Below are 23,940 nucleotides of genomic sequence, written 5' to 3' on the forward strand. Positions count from 1 at the left end.
CCGTAAAAAAAAAAAAGAAAAGCAACATTGCAGCTCTTTCTCAATTTGTGAAGCAATTCAAAGTAATCTACAGCTCCTACTTCTGCCATCTGTTCAGTCATCAAAACAGCCTGAGCATATAGTTCGTGAAACCCCCGGAGTGATTTGTTTTCAGCACCAGAGATAGCTCCTTGCTTTGCCCCACCCCAGTTGACTGCTTTCACAACCTGAGAAGCTTCCTCAGTCGTTGCTAATGGACGGAACTGGCTTTTCAAAGCGCACTCTGCCTCGTTATTAAGACTTAACACAGGTAGATTCAGCTGTGGATAGGCACTTGCAAATGAAAACTATATTTCGGATTACTGACTTTGAAAAGACCAATACAAGCCTAAAATATTTTTAAGTCAAGGAAACGACCTTTTGTCCAGCATGAATCGGATAATGGATGGCCTCCTGTCAATTAAAAAATTCCTTATGTGCTGTGCTATGGTGTTCCGACCAGGTAAGTTGGTGATGTACTACGAAATTACTACTGCATTTAGTGCAACTAACACAACACAACGTGATAAACTTTTGCATTTTCAAAGCGCAAAAATGTCAAGAAGTATTTTTTCACGGAGAGAGTGGTGGATGCTTGGAATGCCCTCCCACGGGAAGTGGTGGAGAGGAAAATGGTAACAGAATTCAAACATGGGTGGGATAAACATAAAGGAATCCTGTTCCATGGATCCTCAGAAGCTTAGTTGAGATTGGGTGACATAGCCGGTGGTGGGAGGCGGGGCTGGTGGTTGGGAGGTGGGGATAGTGCTGGGCAGACTTATACGGTCTGTGCCCTGAAAATGAAAGATACAAATCAAGGTAAGGTATACACAAAAAGTAGCACATATGAGTTTATATTGTTGGGCAGACTGGATGGACCATGTAGGTCTTTTTCTGCCGTCATCTACTATGTTACTATGTTACTATTTGATTTTTTTCATTCTAATACTTGACACCAATAACTTAATGCAAATAATAGTTTTCCCAGCCTGCTGAATAATGTAAATTCATGGAAACAATGTATCATCACACTATTTTAACAACTAAGGAGGCAAATTTAGAAGAATTGCATGCCTTTTACATTTATAAATAGTGGATTTTCATGGGTATAATGACATAATCATCAATTTTAGAAAAAGTGATACTTAACACATATGATATGGTGTGTTCTGCGCATGGTCCTTCAAGGTATATATGTATTCTGTGTTATAGAACATGCTGCAATAATGTATGTCAAAATTATCAAGGTCATTTGTCAAACACAGAACATAAAATGGACAATTTATCTGTTTAACTTTTGCATAGCTTTAGTGCAGCTAGCTGTCCAGGTAGAAATGCAGAAAATTCCAACTTTACTTTGAATGAATAGTATATCCGTTTAAAGTTATTCCTGGTATTTGTGCATTTGCAGCTGATGCACAAGTTATCTGGTGAGTGGCTGAATATTGCCATTCAATTGATAGATTTTAACCTCATTACCAGACATCCCAAAATCATTTCCCAGTTCAGAACAGATGACATGATCTGTTTAGCAACTTAAATAGCCAAAGTTATGCATTGAAGTGTTGGAAATTGTAAAATAATAATCCACTTTTTGCAGTCAGCACCACTGCTAGCCACATATGAGGATAACATAGAGGGGGATAATTGAATGGGGGCACCCATCTCTAAGCACGGCCCCATAAAGGGGCGGGGCAACCTGTATTATCGAAACAAGATGGACGTCCATCTTTCGTTTCGATAATACGGTCGGGGACACCCAAATCATGAAATTTAGGTCGACCTTACAGATGGTCGTCCCTTGTTTTTTGGCGATAATGGAAAGCGAAGGTGCCCATCTCAGAAACAACCAAATCCAAGCCATTTGGTTGTGGGAGGAGCCGGCATTCGTAGTGCACTGGCCCCACTAACTGAATGGAAAAAGCCCTTCCCTTACTGATCTGGAAAGTAATGGGCATGCATGAAGGAAATTGCATGCAAAGAGCTGCTCGCTGTTAGCTCATTTGCACATGATTTCCTTCTTAAGGAGGGGAAGTGACAGCACAGTTGAGGATGTCCTTCCCTTTGATGGCAGTTGAGGATGTCCAAAATGTGGATGTTTCTGTAAGAAGGACATCCATGCTTTTGCTATGCCTCCAACACCCTCTTTATTTATTTGGATTTTGGATCACAAGCAGCAGCAGTGGGATTTGAAGTGGCCACCTCTAGTTTACAAGACCAGTGCTCTAACCACTAGGCCACTCTTCCACTCCTCTGCTCTACTCCACTCCACTCCCTTGAAATTTGGACATCCCTTTGCTCGTGAGGGATGCCCTTCTTCTTCTCCTTCAAAAACAAGCACGATAGTGAAGCAGGACTTTTGGGTACCAGCATTTGGGCACCTGTACACATTGGTGCCAGACTTTCTGAGCACCCAAATGGTAGCATCTAAAAGTCCAGGACAGTCCAGGTCCCCATAAAGAGTGGTGCAGCATCATACACACTGACTGGGACAGCTATAATCTCCCTTCTGCTCCAAAGACTGCTGCCGGCCCAGCACCTTGCACCAGAGGTCAGTGCAGGGGAAGGAGGAAGAAATACAAAGAGGACTTTTAGATGTCACCACTTGGATGCCCAAAAATCCAGGACCCATATGGTGGTAATCAAAAGTCATGCACTGTAACATAAAAATATAGAAAAGTAAAAACATACAGGAAGATGGACAATAAAGACCATATAGCCTATCCAGTTTGCCCATCCATACCAACTTATCAGCTCTATAACCCATTCCTCTCCCTTAGAGATCCTCAGTGTTTGTCCCGTGCTTTCTTGATCGTGACTGAATAGATAGGGATGGGCTGGAGTGTAAATTTTAAGGGGCTTCGATGTTAGCTGGGCAGACTTCTATGGTTTGTGCCCTGAGAAAGGCAAGGACAAATCAAACTTTGGTATACATATAAAGTATCACATACCATGTAAAATGAGTTTGTCTTGTTGGGCAGACTGGATGGACCGTACAGGTCTTTATCTGCCGTTATTTACTATGTTACTATCAGGCTTATTTTCAAAAGAGAAGCGCGGGCATATTCTGACCCAAATCGGGAGATGGTCGCCCTTCTCCCGTGGGCGCCCAAATCGGTATAATCGAAAGCCGATTTTGGGCGTCCCCAACTGCAGTCCATCATGGAGACAAACAAAGTTCCCGGGGGTGTGTTGGAAGGGTAGCAAAGGTGGGACAGGGGCGTGCCAGGGCGTGCTTAAGAGATGGCCGCCCTCAGTTGATAATCAAAAAAAGAAGGGCGGCCGTAGCGAAAATTTGGTCCGCTTTTTTTGGACCCTTTTTTTTCATGACCAAGTCCCAAAAAAGCACCCAAACTGCCCAGATGATCACCTGAGGGAATCAGGGATGACCTCCTCTGACTCCCCCAGTTGTCACCAACCCCCTCCCACCAAAAAAAACAACTTTAAAAACTTTTTTGCCAACCTGTATGCCAGCCTCAAATGTCATACCCAGCTGCATCACAGCAGTATGCAGGTCCCTGAAGCAGATTTTAGTGGGTGCAGTGCACTTCAGGCAGATGGACCCAGACCCAACCCCCCCCCCCCACCTGTTACACTTGTGGTGGTAAATTGGAGCCCTCCAACCCCCCCCCCCACAAAACCCACTATACCCACATATAGGTGCCCCCTTCACCCATAAGTGCTATGGTAATGGTGTAGAGTTGTGGGGAGTGGGTTTTGGGGAGGATTTAGGGGGCTCAGCCCCCAAGGTAAGGGAGCTATGCACCTGGGAGGTATTTTAATGTTTTGTTTTTATTTTTAAAAGTGCCCCCTAGGGTGCCCAGTTGGTGTCCTGGCATGTGAGGGGGACCAGTGTACTACAAATCCTGGCCCCTCCCATGACCAAATGCCTTGGATGTGTTCATTTTTGAGATGGCCGCCTTCAGTTTCCATTATCGCCAAAAACCGAGCCCGGCCATCTCAAATCCGCCCAAATCCTAGGCATTTGGCCGGCCCCAACCATATTATCGAAAGAAAAGATGGCCACCCATCTTTTTCGATAATACAGTTGGGACCGCCCCTTCTTGTAGCTGTTCCCGGAGATGGGCACCCTTAGAGATGGGCGGCCCCTTTCGATTATGCCCCTCTGTATGTTACTATGTTATGTTAGTCCTTATCTGCACTGCTTCCACTAAGGTCTGTTCCACAAATCCACCACACTTTCTGTAAAGAAATATTTGCTTGCACTACTCTTGAGTCTATCCCCTATAACTTTCATCTTACGCTCTCTGGTTCCAGAGCTTCCTTTCAATTACATGACATCCAGTGCTTATATGCTGCAAGTACCATATATGGATCAATGCAGCTCACATTAAAAAAAAGTAGGATATAATCCTAGAAGTACAACAATACAATAACATCCAAATGACGTTTATTTGACATCTGATTTGATTTAGATCATTAAAACATAACCCACAACATGTTATTATCAAGGCAAAAACAACTTCTGAAACAGCTAAGTTTTTAAAGCTTTCCAAAATATCACATAATTAAGCTGATGACTAATGTATTTTGGTAATTTGTTCTACCATTTGGCAGCTTGATAAGTGAAAGATGCTTCTAATTCAGTTTTATATACAACCTCTTGGGGTGAAGGGAATTCTGAACTCAAGTAATGTCTTGAACTAGGTGCATAGTTTTTACCTAATAGCAAAATCATAAATACTATATATATTGAGGCTAAACCATGAAGAACTGAAAAAAAAACCAACACAATTTAAAAACTGAACAGACTTTAATAGGCAGCCAGTGAGATTTATAAGCAGAAGTTTGGCACCCTCAAATCTGGATGCTTTATAGATCAGATGGGCTGCTTTGTTTTGTAGTATTTGAATTCGCCTTCGAATAGCCTACAGTATATCCTACATAAATGATATTACAATAGTCTAAATGACCCAGCAGAAGTATCTGTACTATCAAGCAAAATACATCAGCTATAAAATATGATCTAATATGTCTCAATTTCCAAAGTAGTCTAAGCAAAGATTCAAAGGAGAGTGTGCTGTCTAAATTCCACCCCCCAGTATTTTCAACCGTGAGTTTAACTTATAAATGACCCCATCAATTACAAAATTATTCATATGTTTTGTATTACAAGGATGACCAATAAGCAGAAACAGTCTTTTCTGTGTTCATTTTCCTTTTCCCTCCAAGAACTTGTCCAAACCCAGATACGCTAATTGCTGTTACCACATCCTCCAGCAACAGGAACATTGAGCAGAAATCCAAGGATGCACAACACATAGCCATCTGGATTGTAAACACAGACCCAAAACATGAGAGCATGAGCAGAAGCCCAGGAAGTAGGAACCACGAACAGCTGGAAATTCAGATAACAATCCAACGCTGGTCTGGCTCAGAAGCAGAACGTAACTCGTGCTGTCTGTGTTGGGCCCAGCCAAGGCCAGTCAGACAAGATACACTGAGACAGACAGGACCAGGCACCCCCATCCCAGAAAGAAACACAGTTCTTCCTACAGACAGGAAGGCTCATGCCCAGCACAGGTGAACCTGACAGTCTGTTGAATTGTAATGTGGATACATGTTTGAACTATGTACACCACTTTGGTATACTAATAAAAAGCAGGCTATAAACTACAATAAAGAAACAAAAAAAGAGCCCGTGTTTAGGCAGTCGCCTAATAGTTAGAGCAGTGGGCTGAGGAACTGGGTTCAATTCCCACTGTGACTCCTTGTGACCCTTGGCAAGTTACTTAACTTTTCCTTGCCCCAGATACCAAAAAATAGGAAGATTGTGAGCTAACTAGGGACAGAGAAAGTACTTGCAAACAATATATTTTTTTTAAATATCACTTTGGTTGTACCACAGAAAGGCAGTATATCAAATCCACGAACCTTTACCCTTATCTCTACCTGAAACTTCATACACAAGTGTATATAGCATGGATCAGAAATGTCATCTGAGCTGTGAAGTTTCTGAACAAACAAAATCAATCTTTACCTGTGTCCTTCTTGCTTTCTTTTCACAGTATATTGCCTGGTCAGGACCCATTCTTATGCTGAAGAGCACCTTTTCAAAGACCTCTTCTCTGATTATAATAGGTGGTCCCGGCCTGTGCCCAATACCTCTGATATTGTCATTGTCAAGTTTGGATTGTCCATTGCTCAACTGATAGATGTGGTGAGTGATGCTAGCCTGCTGTAATGGCATGACACTTAAAAATGCTGATCCAGACCTGTTTGTCTAGCTTTCATCACAAGGTGTTCAGTGGTTGTTACTCTAAAATCCCTTCCACAGCCTTCAGTAATTATCCACTGTTCTTCCATGTCCTCTTTTCATATGTAAGTTAACTATTACAATAATTTCATGTGGCCAAGAAATCAAGGGCTAAAGAACTATTGGAAAGGATAGGAAAGACAGGTATAACCTGTATTTCTTTTTAAAGCATCCAAAAGTACAACGCAAAATTGCTTCATTCTTCCAACAGTGCAATTTTCTGCAGTCGAAAGTACTGTACATGCAGGGGTCCTTTTACTAAGCTGCTGTAAAAAGTGGCCTGAGGTAGTGTAGGTGTGTGTATTGAGTGCCCGTGGGCCAGATTTTACCGTGTCTGCAAAAAAGGGCTCTTTTTAACAGGAAAAGGGCATGCAGTAATACTGAAATCGGCACACGTCCAAAACTGACATGAGCCCTTAACACCACTCATTGATCTAGCACTAAGGGCTCACGCGCTACATGTATGGTGACTGGTCGGCATGTGCCAACTGCCAATTACCGCCAGAAGCGACGTGCATGGGAGGAATAAATAAATCAATAACCAGCTCATTTTCGAAAGGGATCGCTGGTGATCTTCCGACACAAATCAGGAGATCGCTGGCGATCTCCTGATCCCAGCCAAATCGGTATTATCGAAAACCGATTTTGGCTGGCCCCAACTGCTTTTTCGTCACGGCACCGACCATCCTTCAAGGGGGCATGTTGGTAGGGTAGCGAAGGCGGGATGGGGGGCGGGACATGGGCGTGGTTATGGGATGGCCAACTTCACCTTATAATGAAAAAAAATGGCCGGCTCGACTTGGTCCACGTATTTTTAGGACCAAGTCTGAAAAAAGTGCTCCAACTGACCAGATGACCACCGGAGGGAAGCAGGGATCACCTCCCCTTACTCCCCCAGTGGTCACCAACCCTTTTCCACCCCCCCCCCCAAAAAAAATAAACTAAAACTTTTTTTGCCAGCCTGTATGCCAGCCTAACATGTCATACCCAGCTCCTTGACAGCAGTATGCAGGTCCCTGGAGCAGTTTTTAGTGGGTGCAGTGCACTTCAGACAGATGGATCCAAGCCCATTCCCCCCCCCCCCCCCACTACCTGTTACACTTGTGGTGGTTAATGTTGAGCCCTCCAAAACCCCCCAAAACCCATTGTACCCACATGTAGGTGACCCCATTCAACCCCTTAGGGCTATGGTAATGGTGTAGAGTTGTGAGGAGTGGGTTTTGAGGGGGATTTGGAGGGCTCAGCACACCACTTCAGAAAATGGAGAAGGGAACCGACGGAAGACAATAAGATAAAGCATAAGGAATGTCAAGCCAAATGCAAAAAGGAGATAAGGAGGGCTATGGAGGACTTTGAAAAAAAAGTAAGCGATAGAAGCGAAAACACATAGCAAAATTTTTTTAGGTATATTAAAAGCAGAAAGCCGGCTAAAGAATCGGTAGGGCTGCTGGACGACGGTGGTGTTAAGGGGCGATCAGGGAAGACAAAGCTGTAGCGGAGAAATTAAATGAATTCTTTGCTTCGGTCTTCACCGAGGAGGATTTGGGAGGGATACCGGTGCCGGAAAAGGTATTTGAAGCGGACGAGTCGGAAAGACTAAATGATTTCTCTGTAAACTTGGAGGATGTAATGGGGCAGTTCTGCAAACTAAAAAGTAGTAAATCGCCGGGTCCGGATGGTATTCATCCCAGAGTATTAATAGAGCTGAAAAATGAACTTGTGGAGCTGCTGTTAGTAATATGCAATTTATCCCTAAAATCAGGTGTGGTACCGGAAGATTGGAGGGTGGCCAATGTAACGCCGATTTTTAAAAAGGGTTCCAGAGGAGATCCGGGAAATTATAGACCGGTGAGTCTGACGTCGGTGCCGGGAAAATGGTGGAGGCTCTTATTAAGAATAAAATTACGGAGCACGTACAAAAGCATGGGCTGCTGAGACAAAGTCAGCACGGATTTAGTGAAGGGAAGTCTTGCCTCACAAATCTACTGCATTTTTTCGAGGGGTGAACAAGCATGTGGACAAAGGGGAGCCGGTGGATATTGTATATCTAGATTTTCAGAAGGCGTTTGACAAAGTGCCTCATGAAAGACTCCAAAGGAAACTGGAGAGTCATGGGATCGGAGGCAGTGTATTATTATGGATTAAGAGCTGGTTAAAAGACAGGAAGCAGAGAGTAGGGTTGAATGGTCAGTATTCTGGATGGAGAAGGGTAGTTAGTGGGGTCCCTCAGGGGTCTGTGCTGGGACCGCTGCTTTTTAACATATTTATTAATGACCTTGAGATGGGAGTTACTAGTGAGGTAATTAAATTCGCAGATGACACAAAGTTATCCAGGGTCATCTCGTCGCGGGAGGAGTGTGAAAGATTATTTATTATTTTTGTTACATTTGTACCCTGCGCTTTCCCACTCATGGCAGACTCAATGCGGCTTACATGGGGCAATGGAGGGTTAAGTGACTTGCCCAGAGTCACAAGGAGCTGCCTGTGCCTGAAGTGGGAATTGAACTCAGTTCCTCAGTTCCCCAGGACCAAAGTCCACCACCCTAACCACTAGGCCACTCCTCCACTGAAGACCTCGTGAGACTGGGGGATTGGGCGTCCAAATGGCAGATGAAGTTCAACGTTGACAAGTGCAAAGTGATGCACGTGGGAAGGAGGAACCCGAATTACGGCTATGTCATGCAAGGTTCCGCTTTAGGAGTTACGGACCGAGAAAGGGATCTGGGAGTCATCGTGGATAGAACGTTGAAATCTTCCGCTCAATGTGCTGCGGTGGCTAAGAAGGTGATCAGAATGTTGAGTATTATTAGAAAAGGGATGGAAAACAAGCATGAGGATGTTATAATGCCGTTATATCGCTCCATGGTGCGTCCGCACCTGGTGTATTGTGTTCAGTTCTGGTTGCCTCATCTCAAAAAACATATAAAGGAATTGGAGAAGGTGCAGGGAAGGGCGATGAAAATGATAAAAGGGATGGGACGACTACCTTATGAGGAGAGGTTAAGACGGCTAGGACTCTTTAGCCTGGAGAAAAGGTGGCTGAGGGGTGATATGATAGATGTCTACAAAATAATGAGTGGGGTAGAGCGGACACATGTGAAGCGTTTGTTTACACTTTCTAACAATAATAGAACTAGGGGACACAAGATGAAATTAGAATGTGGTAGGTTTAAAACAAATTGGAGAAAGTTTTTCTTTACTCAGCGTGTGGTTAGACTCTGGAACTCATTGCCGGAGAAGGTAGTGACGGCAGCTGGCCTTGCTGAGTTTAAAGGGGGTCTGGACAGATTCCTGAAGGAAAAGTCCATTGATCGTTATTAAATTTTGGGGTTTTGCCAGGTTCTTGGGGCCTGGATTTGCCGCTGTCAGAGACAGAGTGCTGGGCTTGATGGACCTTTGGTCTTTTCCCAGCGTGGCAGTGCTTATGTACTTATGCTATGCACCTGGAAGCTATTTTGTTTTTTTTTAATTTAATTTTTGTAAGTGCCCCCTAGGGTGCCCGGTTGGTGTCCTGGCATGTCAGGGGGACCAGTGCACTACAAATGCTGGCTCCTCCCACGACCAAATGCCTTGAATTTCGCCGGGTTTGAGATGGCCGGGCCTGGTTTCCATTATGGCTGAAAATTGGAGCCGGCCATCTCTTCTCAACCCGGTGATCCTGTTCTAAACCCGGCGAGCGATTTGGCTGGCGCCAAGCATATTTCAAAAATACGCTTGGCTCCGCCCCATCACAGAGCCGGCCCCGAAGATGGCCGGCCATCGATTTGGCCAGCGCCGTTCGATTATGCCCCTCTAAATCATCCAGGCATTATAGTTGCGCACCAAATCTAAAATTACTGCCAGAGGGCATGGTAGCCTGGTGGTAGTCTCGTTTATACACACGCTGCACATGTGTACACCTAACATGCCTTTGTAAAAGGGCCCCACCATGCACAATATATGAGATAGCTAGCTATAGGGATGACACACGGTGTGTTTGATTGATTCAATAAAAAATATTGAATGATAAAGTGTAAGCAGAAAAGCCTCAACTCCTGAAAAGGTAAGCAATTTTATATTTCATCCATTTCATCTTTCATTTTAATTACTGAGGCCTGTCATGCACTTTGAGAAACTATGGACGCTGCCTAGAAAATCTATGTTTGTATATCTGCAATTTACTGGCTGCCTATCTGAAGTCTGCCAGCCGAATCCCGTTTCAAAGCTGTCTTTAGTCACTCTCTGCTGATGCAGTGAAACGATCACCACGGTCAATCTTTGGCTTTTTAGAACTGCAAAATCCAATATTAAGCCTCCAAATACCTTGACTAAAATCAGAAACATGCATTACCCTATCAGGCCTTGTTCTATTCAGTTAGGAAAACTCATCTGGCCATTGCAGATAGCTGACAAACTTGACAGGAGGCATCTAATTTGTGAGATGTACAGAAAGGATCAGAGGAGGGGAAGTGAGGGGAAGAAAGGTTGTTTTATCAACTGGCCTTTACGTCAACCATTGATTTTGGTTCAGACAAATTACTCTTTCAAGCAGATTAAAATTAAGACACTCTTTTTATGCCCTCATTTTTTTTTTCAGGATGAGAAGAACCAGATGATGACTACAAATGTCTGGTTGAAGCAGGTAAAGATTAATTTACTGCAATGTTTTATCAGAAGAATTGCTGGGGAGATACTTTGCACTAAGATATGGAAAAGTGTTGACTTCCTTCGAGGTCCTACTCCTCCTGGCTAATGGATCAGTACGCAGAGGGCTACTGACAGCGCTCAGGCTGCACCATGGACCACAGCAGCAGTGACAGGGAGATGGATGAACAGAGGATATTAGAATTGCTTCTAGAGATGAAACTGTGGATGTTGATTGAGGCACCAAAACATGTTCATAGTTTGGTATGGTGTTGTGAAGGCTCTGTGGTTTTGGTTTAGGATTAGTTAAAAATAAAACAAATGTGTCAAACTTGTCTCCTGATTATCCAAAATATTTTAAACTAGGCCTTCCCAATTCCTTAGCAGGCAGAACATTGAAATTAACATCATACCACTACAGCTTAAATTGAAAGAATTATTAAACTTGCCACTAAAAAAAAAAATGTCTGTTCTATATGGCATTTAATGTGTACATACCAGAGTACATTTTCTGTAACGCATTGAACTGCAAAGTTACACATAAATCTGAAAGCCTACAAAACACAGTACAATTTTCAAATACAAAGTACCTACTTCCACTGACGAGCTGATGCAGAAAACTATGCATTAAAGCCACTGACCAAACAGCTTCTAACGCAAGCTTTCCATAAGACAATACCACCCAAATGCAGACTGACCCCACCTTCACCCTTACATGGCAGACTGACCCCCACCTGTTGCATCCCATGGACAGGCACTGCCATTTTTCAAGATAGCCATGCCAGAGGCAGAAGCGAGTGGGCATTGCTCCTGCCTCTTTTCAGGTATATGCCTGGGGGGAGTGGGGCTCGGGGAGGGGAGGGAGAAGTACACTAAATAGGGGTATTTCTCCATTAGGGAGAAAGAGGGTCTGGTTGGGGGAAAGAGGTACATTAGACACCAAGGTGTTTTTTTCCATTAGGAGGTAGGGAAGTCCGGTCAGGGGAGGAAGGGAGGCCACTAGACTACCAGGGATATTTAATGTTGGGGGAGGGCAGGGGTGGAAGGAGGGAAGAAGGGAGCGAGGAGTCACTATACCACCGGGACTTTTTGGTTGTGTTGGGGGGGGGGAGGCAAGAAGGAGTTGGACTGGTTCAGCAGTGCAGGGAAGGGGCCACTAGACTACCAGGGAATAATGTGAAATAGAGAGCAGGGGATTCAGATCAGGGATACCCACAACCCTTCTATGCTGTCTCAGCCCTTGTAGTAGATTTCTCTCACTGTGGATATCAGAGCACAAGATATTAGCTTTTCTGTATTGTTGATAATTAACTAATAGCCTGTTTACCATGCATTTTAATGTGTTGTGCACTGATTTCTACCATATCAGATCATTTAATCACTCATTGTGTGACCCAGAACAAGTGTATTGATTACTCGTTAACTACACACTGCAACCCATGGTAGCTTTCTGCATCAGCCCCTGAGTTTGAAACTAGATATAAATCCAGGTATCTGTGTGTGCATACAGTACATTTCACAAAGAAGATCGGGAGGGTAAAGTTAGCCTCATTACCAAAATACCATCTAGTCTTGGCTTTCTCTCCATCACAGACCTGTTTCCCTTTCCCATACCCATCACTTCCTTTTGCATTCATTCTCCTCACTCCATGGCCCTATGTACACTCCTTTTCCCCTTCTTTATCTATTCTACCGCACCCTTCTCCTCCTGCTGACCCTCCTTACTTTTGCCCAGGCACAATGCCTGAGAACATAGTAACGTAGTAAATGACGACAGATAAAGACTTGTACGGCCCATCCAGTCTGCCTAGCAAAAGATAACATATACATATTTGATCTTGAGCTGTTCTTGCCATTTTCAGAGCACAGAAGTCTATCTGGCACTGACTTAATTTTCAACTGCTGGAGTTGTTGTTGAAGCCCACTCCAGCCCAACCAGATCTATCTAGCCATAATCCGGACACTAACTATAGAATTATGCCCAGTACTAGCCTTATTTCACAATTAGTGGATTTGATGCTTAAGCACAGCTAAATTGTTTCCATTCTCTTTCCATATAGGAATCCTTTGTGTTGATTCCATGCATTCTTGAATTCTGTTACCGTTTTCGTCTCCATCACCTCCTGTGTCAGGGCATTTCAGGCATCCACCACCTTCTCCGTGAAAAACTACTTCCTGACATTACTCTTAAGTCAATCCCCCCTGTAACCTCAATTCATGCCCTCTAGTTCTACTACTTACCCTTTTCTGGAAAAGGTTTGTTTGCATATCATATCTATATCATATCACCCTCATCCTTCCTTTCCTCTAGGGTATACATATTCAGGTCCTAAGGGTTCTCATGTACATCTTTTGACGCAAACCTCATATCATTTTTGTCGCTTTTCTCTGAACTGCTTCAAGTCTTTTTATATCCTTAATGAGATATAGCCTCCAAAAAACATGATACTCCAACACTTCCTTTCTTCTGCTGGTTATACCTCTCTCTACGCAGCCTAGCATCCTTCTGGCTACAGCCATTGCTTATCACATTGATTCGCTACATTGAGATCCTCAAACACTATTACCCCAAGGCCTCTCTCCTGAGCTGTGCCTATCAGTCTTTTGTCTCCAATCTCATACATCTCTTTTGGATTTCTATCACCCAAGTGCTTCACTCTGCAATTCTTCACATTAGATTTTAATTGTCAAACATTTAGACCATTCTTCTAATTTCTGTAGATCTGTACTCAGGCTTTCCAATATTTTATACTTCAGCCTTTTCAGTAAAATAGGGAAAACACAACAAGGGAGGGAAAGTTATTGTATTGTTGAACTCATTAAACTATCCTTCTACATTTTTAATGAAAACCTCTACTGAAACTGATTGAACAGTGTGTTAGTCCAGAACCTTATTCTACATATTTGCAATGTGCATGGGTAAAATATTTGCGGTTCATTTTGGTGTTTTTCCAGATTTTTTTTATCTGTTCATTTCACACACTCATTGTAATAGCTTTCTTTTATAAGCAGTAGAATATTTTAATGCATGCAAATCAGTTGTACACAAATTAATTCACAAGTTAATATATCTTACATCAATTCTGCACACACTAAAATGTTTAAGGTGCCTGGACAAATATATATAATTCTGCTACACACTGATGAGACTGCTTCTCTCAGTTGTAAATTATACTTATTAGCACTGGCCAGAAAAATTATGAGCTAGAATTGGAAACTTTGTTTATATATTTTTTTAATTTATTTTGAAGCTGGCTCACATCTTTTCCAGTTGTAGGTCAATGCAAGTTAAAATCAACTATAGCAGATATTTCCCTATCCCTAAAGGGTTCAAAATCTAACCTCTACTGTTTATAAAGCAATGCTGACACAGCCCATTCAAAGTGAATGGTCTGGGTCGGTGTTAGCGCACCACCTAGTAAACAGGGGGGTAACTTTGTACCTGAGGTAATGAAGGGTTAAAGGGTCCTTTTATTATTTCTGGGATAAGCAGTATAGAATGTTTTGCACTTTTTTGGGATCTTGCCAGGTATTTGCGACCTGAATTGGCCACTGTTGGAAACAGAATGCTGGGCTTGATGGACCTTTGGTCTTTCCCAGTATGGCAATACTTATGTACTTATGTGCACTGAAAAATGGTTTGAAGTAGTGTAAGTATGGGTTTTAGGTACGCAGCAATCCATTTTTCAGCGTGCCTGTAAAAAAAAACGTTGTTTACATTTTTGCCAAAAATGTACATGCGGCAAAATCAAAATTGCCGCGCGTCCATTTTGAGTCTGCGATCTTACCATCAGCCATTGTCCTAGCGGTAAAGTCTCACGTGGTAACTGGGTGGTAATGACCTACGCGCATCAAATGCCACTTGGCGTGTGTCTGATATGCGCGTCTGAAAATAAAAATTAGTTTTTGGTCATGCATATCGGATGTGTGCCAAAAATGAAATTACCACAAGAGCCACGCGGTAGCTGGGCAGTAACTCCATTTTGGCACACGTTGGGCACACGTAGACGCTTATGCGGCTTAGTAAAAGGGCCCCTAAATGACTTGCCCAAGGTGAAACATAGGCAACAGACAATTACAGCAGTAAAAATATTCAAATAACAGTACATAATATAGTATAGTATGCTACTTGAATTTAATCATGAACTTAGTCCAGGATCTATTATAAGTACATAAGTAATGCCACACTGGGAAAAGACCAAGGGTCCATCGAGCCCAGCATCCTGTCCACGACAGCGGCCAATCCAGGCCAAGGGCACCTGGCAAGCTTCCCAAACGTACAAACATTCTATACATGTTATTCCTGGAATTGTGGATTTTTCCCAAGTCCATTTAGTAGTGGTTTATGGACTTGTCCTTTAGGAAACCGTCTAACCCCTTTTTAAACTCTGGTAAACTAACCGCCTTCACCACGTTCTCTGGCAACGAATTCCAGAGTTTAATTATGCGTTGGGTGAAGAAAGTTTTTCTCCGATTTGTTTTAAATTTACTACACTGTAGTTTCATCGCATGCCCCCTAGTCCTAGTATTTTTGGAAAGCGTGAGCAGATGCTTCACATCCACCTGTTCCACTCCACTCAATATTTTATATACCTCTATCATGTCTCCCCTCAGCCGTCTCTTCTTCAAGCTGAAAAGCCCTAGCCTCCTTAGTCTTTCTTCATATGTCATCCATTAATATTGGGAGAAAAAAACTTCAGATGCTTAGCTACAGGGGAATTTGAGTTGGGCTCACCTGGTTCTTAGCCCGGTGCTCTAAACATTAGGCTGCTCTTCTCACAGGTGGGTGTTAAGAACCTAGGAATGTAAAAAGTGCCATGCTGGATCACACCAATAGTCCAATAAGCCTGACTGGGTCACCTGGAGCCACTGCTGTTCCCCACCACCACCAGTACCACTCAGTTTGACCTATTGTATTTATTTTATTAACCTTTTGTGAGGGCTTCTTAAACACTTAGGGTCCTGTTTACTAAGCCGCGCTAGAGGGTGCTAGCGTTTTTAATGCACGATAATCATTAGCATGAGCTAAATGCTAGAGAGACCCATAGGACTAAATGGGTGTCTCTACCATTTAGTGTGTGCTAATTTTTAGCACGCAATAAAAATGCTAGCTTACATTAGTAAACAGGGCCCCTACATTATGTATTTTTAAAATGTATTTATTAGGATTTATTTACTGTCTTTTAGAAAAAATTCAACCAAGGCAGGAAATTGAACATAGGCAACAGACAATTACGGCAGTAAAAATATTCAAATAACAGTACATAGTAGAGTATAGTATGCTACTTTAATTTAATCATGAACTTAGTCCAGGATCTATTATGTCATCCATTAATATTGGAAGAAAAAAAAAACTTCAGATGCTTAGCAAATCCAGTTTTACAGTAGACTTTTGTCTAACAGCCAAGCCACTTCATTAGTCAGAAAAAAATATTTATCTATACTTTTCAAATTTTTTTTTAATTTCACAAATTATTTTGTTATCCAGGATGGTAACTTATCTTTAGAATTGGCTGGTGCTCAACAGAGCATCGCCGTTTCACTCAATGCTTCTTCAGGAGCTGTTGCCAATTGTTACTAAATATAAATTTCCTTATCGCCGTTAAATTTCTACCTTCCTTGGCGGTAGAAATATTAATAGATGACATAATAGATCCTGGACTAAGTTTATGGTTAAATTAAGCTTGAATCTTTTGAATTAGTATTGCTGCTTACAATGTCAACACAACACGCGATAAAACATCATTAATAGACAGCATCGGTTGAAAGCAAAGGTGGAACACATAGATAAGATAGAGTAACAGGAGCTAGAAAATAAGGGGATTCATTTAAAGAAAGTTGCATGTGAATTCAGAAGGGTGAATATAATGCCAAAACCTAAAGGCGACTCTTTAGAGACGTTCTCTCCCATCCCCAGATAAGCTGCCTGATAACTATTTGTCGTTGGTTTTGCAGGAGTGGCACGATTACAAGCTGCGCTGGAACCCTGCAGATTATGGCAATGTCACCTCAATACGAGTTCCCTCTGAGATGATTTGGCTTCCAGACATTGTACTTTATAACAAGTATGCAAAACAAGAGGGTTCTGACTGGATGCACTCAGAATATGAAAACAGAAATGCCATCTGTACCAATACCTGTTTACAAACGCATGGTCTTTTTTTTTTTTTTACTGTGCATTATCCACTTTGCTAAATTAATGATACGTTATGATTTTATAGCAATAGAATCTCCTACTCCAAAGTATAATGTATCCTGGGTCTAAAAGAAACCCTGCAAAAGCTGCAGTAAACTAAAAACTTGATTTCAGCCCTACCCACCCCCCTCCTCCCACCCTGTCAGACTGTCATAGTAATGCTTGAATGTTTTCACTTATATACACTGTCAGCTAGCACATTTGCTTATTTCCGATCTGAGGAAGAAGGGCACCCTTCGAAAGCTAATCAAGAAATGTATTAAGTTATGTCCAATAAAAAAGGTATCATCTTATTTTCTTTTCCATGTTTTATTTTGTTTGATTTCTATTGATAGCCTTCTGCATTAACTTTCATTAATCCAGTTTCTTCTGATGATTCTGGGGTCCTTTTACTGAGGTGCGCTGAAAATTGGCTTGCAGTAATGAAGGCGTGGGTTTTGGGCACGCGCTGATCAATTTTTCAGCATGCCTGTAAAAAAGAACTTTTTTAAATTTTTGCCAAAAACAGACGTGCAGCGAAATCACAGTTGGCGCGCATCCATTTTGGGTCTGTGACCTTACCGCCAGCCATTGACCTAGTGGTAAAGACTCACACAGTAACCAGGTGGTAATGACCTACGCGTGTCCGCAAATAAAAATTATTTATCGGATGCGCGCCAGAAATGAAATTACCGCAAGAACCATGGGGTAGCCGGGCGGTAACTCCATTTTGGTGCGCGTTGGGTGCACGTAGATGCTTACGCAGCTTAGTAAAAGGGCCCCTCCATTCTCTTTTCTCATTTAAGAAGTCTGCTAGTGTGATATCAGTTATAGTTCTATAACCCCCTCGCTAACCAGCACTATAATGCTATATGTGCTATATGATGTGCAAACAAAAAAACAGCACCACGGGCCTTGAAAAATGGAACACAGTTCTTTAATGAATAAGCCTTGACAAAAAGACCCGACACGGGCCGTGTTTCGGTGACTAGCACCTGCGTCAGGGGTCACAGTGATGACGTGGAAAACTCGGGGAATAACTCGAATATATTACTCTACAATATATTATTCCTTACCCCACGTCTCATATAGTAAAAGCTACAAAGCAACAAGGCTCTTTCACTTTCTGTAACCAAACGAACGAAAAAGGTTTTATATTCCAGTTATTCCCCGAGTTTTCTACGTCATCACTGTGACCCCTGACGCAGGTGCTAGTCACCGAAACACAGCCCATGTCGGGTCTTTTTGTCAAGGCTTATTCATTAAAGAACTGTGCTCCATTTTTAAAGGCCCGTGGTGCTGTTTTTTTGTTTGGACTTTAGTTTGTACTTCATTCCCTCTCTTTTGCTATATGATGTGCAAACATTTTTTTTTAAGACTGATGAATTTGCAAGACATTTGCTGGATCGTTGAATTATTTCAGTGCAGCATTTTAAAACAAAATTCCCTTAGATAGGTAAATTTGCTCAGAGTTTACATGGCTGCATCTGAGTCAAGGATGATAGATATACAAAAGCCATCTGTTAAAACCTATAATATTGAAGATACAATAAATTGTAAAGCACCCAGATGGCGCTGTTGTGATTTAAGTGTCCAATTATTATGCTTTGGTTGGTTTTCTACTGGGGCAGATTAGCTAACCAGGCAATTGGGCATCTCCCTGTGGGCTAGTCAGCTGAATAGGGACAGCCTCAGTGCTGGGCTGTGCTATCTGTAGGCTGACTCAGAGGATAGGAAAAAACAGAAAAGGAAGGACCAGAATAGGGAGCAGAGTAACTCTATCTACGCCAACATCACTCCTTCCCTTTCTGTTACCAGCAAAAGAAGCGGGGGAAGAAGGGAAGAAATACACTCTTCCTCCTGCATCCCCATGCCCCTTCCCTATTTCCCCCCATGCCCTCCCCATTAGGTCAATATTTTGCCACAATCCATTCCTAGTTCCACTTATCTTTATCTGAGAGCTACTCACTCCATGTCTCAAACAAGATGAAAAGCCCTATTTACTAAATAAAGTTATGTTTTAGATCCCTGCTATATCTTGTTCTTGAGTTGAGTTGAAACAAACTTGGCCTGTAAATGAGGTGTCCACCGCAAGCAACTTGATACAGATTCCAGTGCATGGGCAAATTAACTGGCAGTTGTGTTGCTGAATATTGACTCCCCTGTGTTTAATGAATGATCCTTCTTTTATTTTTTTTCCTCCTAGTGCTGATGGAGAGTTTGCAGTGACTCACATGACTAAGGCTCACCTTTTCCACACAGGAAAAGTTAAGTGGGTACCACCGGCCATCTACAAGAGTTCTTGCAGCATTGATGTGACATTCTTTCCGTTTGACCACCAGAACTGCAAAATGAAATTTGGCTCTTGGACTTATGACAAGGCTAAAATTGACCTGGAGAGTATGGAACAGAATGTGGACCTTAAGGACTATTGGGAAAGTGGTGAGTGGGCTATCGTTAACGCCGTTGGTAAATATAACACTAAAAAGTATGATTGCTGCACTGAAATCTACCCAGACATCACCTACTACTTTATTATTAGGAGGCTACCATTGTTCTACACCATCAACTTGATTATCCCCTGTCTCCTGATCTCCTGTCTCACTGTGCTGGTGTTTTACTTGCCTTCCGACTGCGGGGAGAAGATTACACTCTGTATCTCAGTTCTGCTGTCACTCACAGTGTTTTTGCTGCTTATCACAGAGATCATCCCATCCACCTCGCTGGTGATCCCCTTGATTGGAGAGTACCTTCTTTTCACCATGATCTTTGTCACGCTCTCTATTGTCATAACTGTGTTTGTGCTCAACGTTCACCACCGTTCACCCAGCACACATAAGATGCCTTATTGGGTACGAACCATCTTCTTAGACTTCATCCCACGCTGGCTGTTTATGCGGCGTCCATCTACAGTGCTGCCATCAGTCAAGGATATCTTCAGTCAGTATGATCCACCAGAAATTAATCTGAGCACCTCTAGGTACTGGATAGAAACAGATGTGGACGAGAAGTGGGGAGACACTGAGTTTCACCCTTGCCACATGCATCAGATGGGGTCGCGCAATCATGGTTTCGAGTGCCATCATGACAATACTTGGCATGTAGGTGAAGGACTCAGCCAGGCTCAAATGCAGTACCCAGCAAACACCGACAATGCGGTGTCAGAACCGAGTGTCATGTTCTCTCCCACAATCTTGAAAGCACTGGAGGGTGTACACTACATAGCAAATCACTTGCGGGCTGAAGATGCTGACTTCTCGGTAAGAATCCATTTGAAAGGATGACCTCCTTATTCGGTAAAGAAATAGTCATGTGAAGCAGACTTACTCTAGAACTAGTGGTATGCTGTTCAATAACACAGAGCTAGAAGTATGATTGGGTGTAGAATTTTTAACAGCATTACTTCTATTTGTGGGAGCGTCTGCATTTGCTTTTTCCCCACAAAAGATTAAGGTAATGCTCATGATATGTAATCTACTGTTTGTCCTTACTATCTACTATATGTGTGAAGAAAAAGAGGGTAGCTAAAATATCACGTACTAAATGATCAGCTAAGTGGTACTTTGAACTCCTTCCCTCAGATGTTTGACAGCTGTGTAATCTGTTCAGTTACTGTTTAGTCCAAGAACAGAACAGATCCCAGTCATGTTGGTAAATCAACTAAGTGAAACTTTGAATTCTCTTCCCCATATTTGTAATGTTTGCTTAATCTGTTTAGCTAGGGTTCAGTATTAAGAGTGAGCTTAACTTGAAGGAACGTTAAAGAATTTAACCAAGGTTTTTTCCATAGACAGAAAATTTAGGGGCTGTTATTCAGACATGACTTATCTGGATACAGTTAGCTGGAAAAATTAATTATTATTTATTTAACTACATTTATATCCCGTCTTTATCCAAGGCAGGTAACAATACTCACATACATAGTCTTAAACATGTACTGTAACAATCGCTAAGCATATGAAGCTAAAACACAATCAATAAAATGGTCTTAACCAAAAAAGAAAAATAAAATCTGAAAAAGAGAACAAGAGTCAATCAGATAAGTCTTCATGTAGCCAAAACAGATGCGTTTTTTAGCATCCACTTGAATTGTTGAATGTCTTCACATGATTTCAGATATCCAGGTAAAGCATTCCACAAGGATGGGGCAGCGATGGAGAAGGCCCACAGTTTTGTCTCTATGTAATTACATGATTTAGCAGAAGGTAAACAGAGCTGATGGTTTATATGGTTGTTTTGGTTTATATGATTGCAGGGTATTTCAAAAATAGGCTGGAACACACTCCCAAATATTTGTTGATGAGTCAATACAAGAGTCTTGAATTGAACTCTGTATGTTAACAGAAAGCCAGTGCAGTTAACTGTAAGAGAAACGTTTTCTCAACCAGACTTAACTGGAGAACTTTAGTCAGCATGCCTCCCTGATATCTGATTGGTTAACTGTTGTCTGGACCAAAATTAACCAATCTGAACAAATCTTTTATTATCAGTCTCTTAGCAAGTCAGAGCACTGACTAGTTGCATGAACAGCTGAGTGGTCAGTTAAATCTAATCACATAAAATGTGGTGCATCTATTTCTGAGCACCGACTTGTTGCCTCAGATTTGGCCAGTTCACACTGATTATCACTTTCATTAGATAGTGGGGTTCCCCAGGGTTCTGTGCTGGGACTGCTGTTTTAAACACATTTATAAATGAGCTACAGATGGGAATAACTAGTGAGGTTATTAAATTTGCCAATGACACAAAGTTATTCAAAGTTGTTAAATTGCAAGAGGATTGTGAAAAATTGCAACATGACCTTATGAGACTGGGAAACTGGCATCCAAATGGCAGGTGACGTTTAATGTGAGCAAGTGCAAAGTGATGATAAATGGGATGGAATGACTTCCCTGTGAGGAAAGGCTAAAGCAGCTGGGGCTTTTCAGCTTGGAGAGGAAGCAGTTGAGAGGAGATATAACAGAGGTCTATAAAATAATAAGTTGAGTGGAACAGGTAGATATGAATGACGTGTTTACTCTTTCCAAAAATACTAGCAGTAGGTGGCACGCAATGAAGCTACTAAGTAGTACATTTAAAACAAACCAGAGAAACTATTTCTTCACTCAATGTGTAATTAAACTCTGGAATTCTTTGCTAGAGAATCCTTAGCTTAGCAGGGTTTAAAAAAGATTTGCATAATTTTCTAAAAGAAAAGTCCATAAGCCATTATTAAGATGGGCTTGGGAAGATCCACTGCTTACTTCTAAGATAAGCAGCATAAAATCTGTTTTACTGTTTTGGGATCTTGCCAGGTACTTGTGACTTGGATTGGCCACTGTTGGAAACATTTTACTGGGCATGATGGACCTTCGGTCTGACCCAGTATGGCATCACTTATGTTCTTATCAAATTTGAAAAAGCCAGTCTGTGGCACATCCCAACCTTGTCCATTTTTAATGCTTATAGGGAGATATTTTTAACCATTAGATGTATGCAATTACATATATTTTTCTGGAATACCGACTTATGAGAGAATAAAAATGATGCTTGGGAGTAATAAACTTTGAATGTATAAACCAAGATTTGGCTGCTATAAGTATGAAAACCCTAGACTCAAGTGAATGTGTGATGTGAGTGAATGCAGTTGATTTCAGGGAAGCAAACCTGTGTTGTACTATTTTTGAGTTGCAAATGTATGCAGAAACCTCTGTTAGAGACTGCCATGAGGTGCCATTTTTCACCAGCTAGAGCTCTTGCGGGCCCAATTTTAAAAGTCTCAGTTTTCCTATTTCTTTTTCTGCTTCAGTTTGCACACGTATAAGAGGCAGCTTAGTCATTCAATAGATTGATGTTCTGTATTGTTTTTGGCTTATGCTTTTTCTCACATCAATTTCTCCCTCTAGTTAGGCCTCCAAAGCATTTGAATCTGACTGATCCCACTGGAACACAGACTTTACACAGCAGCTTGACATGATACTGCTGGAACCATTGGGCCAATACTCCAGTGTTTATTAATAATAACAATTTTAATAGATTGGAAAGACTGATGGTCTCCTGGGATTTCACCTTCACAAAAGTACCACATTAAGTTATTATGAATGGACACTTCCTTAAACCGAGAGTCTCATCTTACAGATGAAGGTCTGATAGGACATGCATTATTAAACTGTTTGGTACATTAAGAAAGATCAATGCCTATCAACACTCTTGACAAGTAATCTGCTTTATCTATAGGTAAAAGAAGACTGGAAGTACGTTGCCATGGTGATTGACCGGATATTCCTCTGGATGTTCATCATTGTCTGTTTGTTAGGGACAATGGGACTCTTCCTTCCACCGTTCTTGGCTGGAATGATATAGACTTCTATACATATATAATGCATCGCTAGCACACTAGCTATGGACTTGTGTAACTTGGAAACCTCAGAATAAATTCTGTGATGGACAAGAGCAGTCAATAATTAATTTCTGAGGTGGACTTGATTTCCTTCTACTTAGCACCAGCCCAGTTCCAGTCATGCAGTATAACTGCTGTATCCTAGCCCGGTTCAAGAGTTCACTGTGCAATTCTTATCTTTTATATACCACAAACATTTTGACTCACAAGTGATTATAAAAGGCAGGGACATCTGGGCCTAGTAATTGCTGATAGAGAAATAAATGGTTTAAATAGTTAATAGATGTTTCTGTTTTAAAAATGAAAAAAAAGGAGGTAAAATAGAGATACCCATCCACTTATCTTTCTACTCAATATTCAGTGCTCCTCTCTATTTAGATGGGACCTTGGAATATGTGATTCTGTACATAAATGGATACCTTAACTGTTTAACATAAGACTCTTAGTAGAGGAGTTCTACTAAATAGA

The 23,940-nt window shown here is 41.8% G+C and overlaps 1 protein-coding gene across 1 annotated transcript; it reads left to right on the plus strand.

The window, feature by feature from the left end:
* Positions 1-408: 408 nt before the first annotated feature.
* On the plus strand, positions 409-23,435 carry CHRNA2 (cholinergic receptor nicotinic alpha 2 subunit). The gene is made up of 6 exons (XM_030195550.1): positions 409-481; positions 6,048-6,199; positions 10,872-10,916; positions 16,874-16,983; positions 19,300-20,353; positions 23,310-23,435. Exons 1-6 carry the CDS (start codon positions 409-411, stop codon positions 23,433-23,435), a joined length of 1,560 nt encoding a protein of 519 aa, XP_030051410.1.
* The last annotated feature ends 505 nt before the right edge of the window (positions 23,436-23,940 follow it).

The sequence above is a fragment of the Microcaecilia unicolor genome, chromosome 3, assembly GCF_901765095.1.
Source record: "Microcaecilia unicolor chromosome 3, aMicUni1.1, whole genome shotgun sequence".
Lineage (NCBI taxonomy): Eukaryota > Metazoa > Chordata > Amphibia > Gymnophiona > Siphonopidae > Microcaecilia > Microcaecilia unicolor.

Excerpts from the sequence above, each read along its gene's own strand:
- CHRNA2 (XM_030195550.1), top strand. The coding sequence starts at position 409 with ATGAATCGGATAATGGATGGCCTCCTGTCAATTAAAAAATTCCTTATG. Across the intron at positions 10,917-16,873 it reads CAAATGTCTGGTTGAAGCAG|GAGTGGCACGATTACAAGCT; the intron begins GTAAAGATTAAT and ends TTGGTTTTGCAG. Across the intron at positions 20,354-23,309 it reads CTGAAGATGCTGACTTCTCG|GTAAAAGAAGACTGGAAGTA; the intron begins GTAAGAATCCAT and ends CTTTATCTATAG.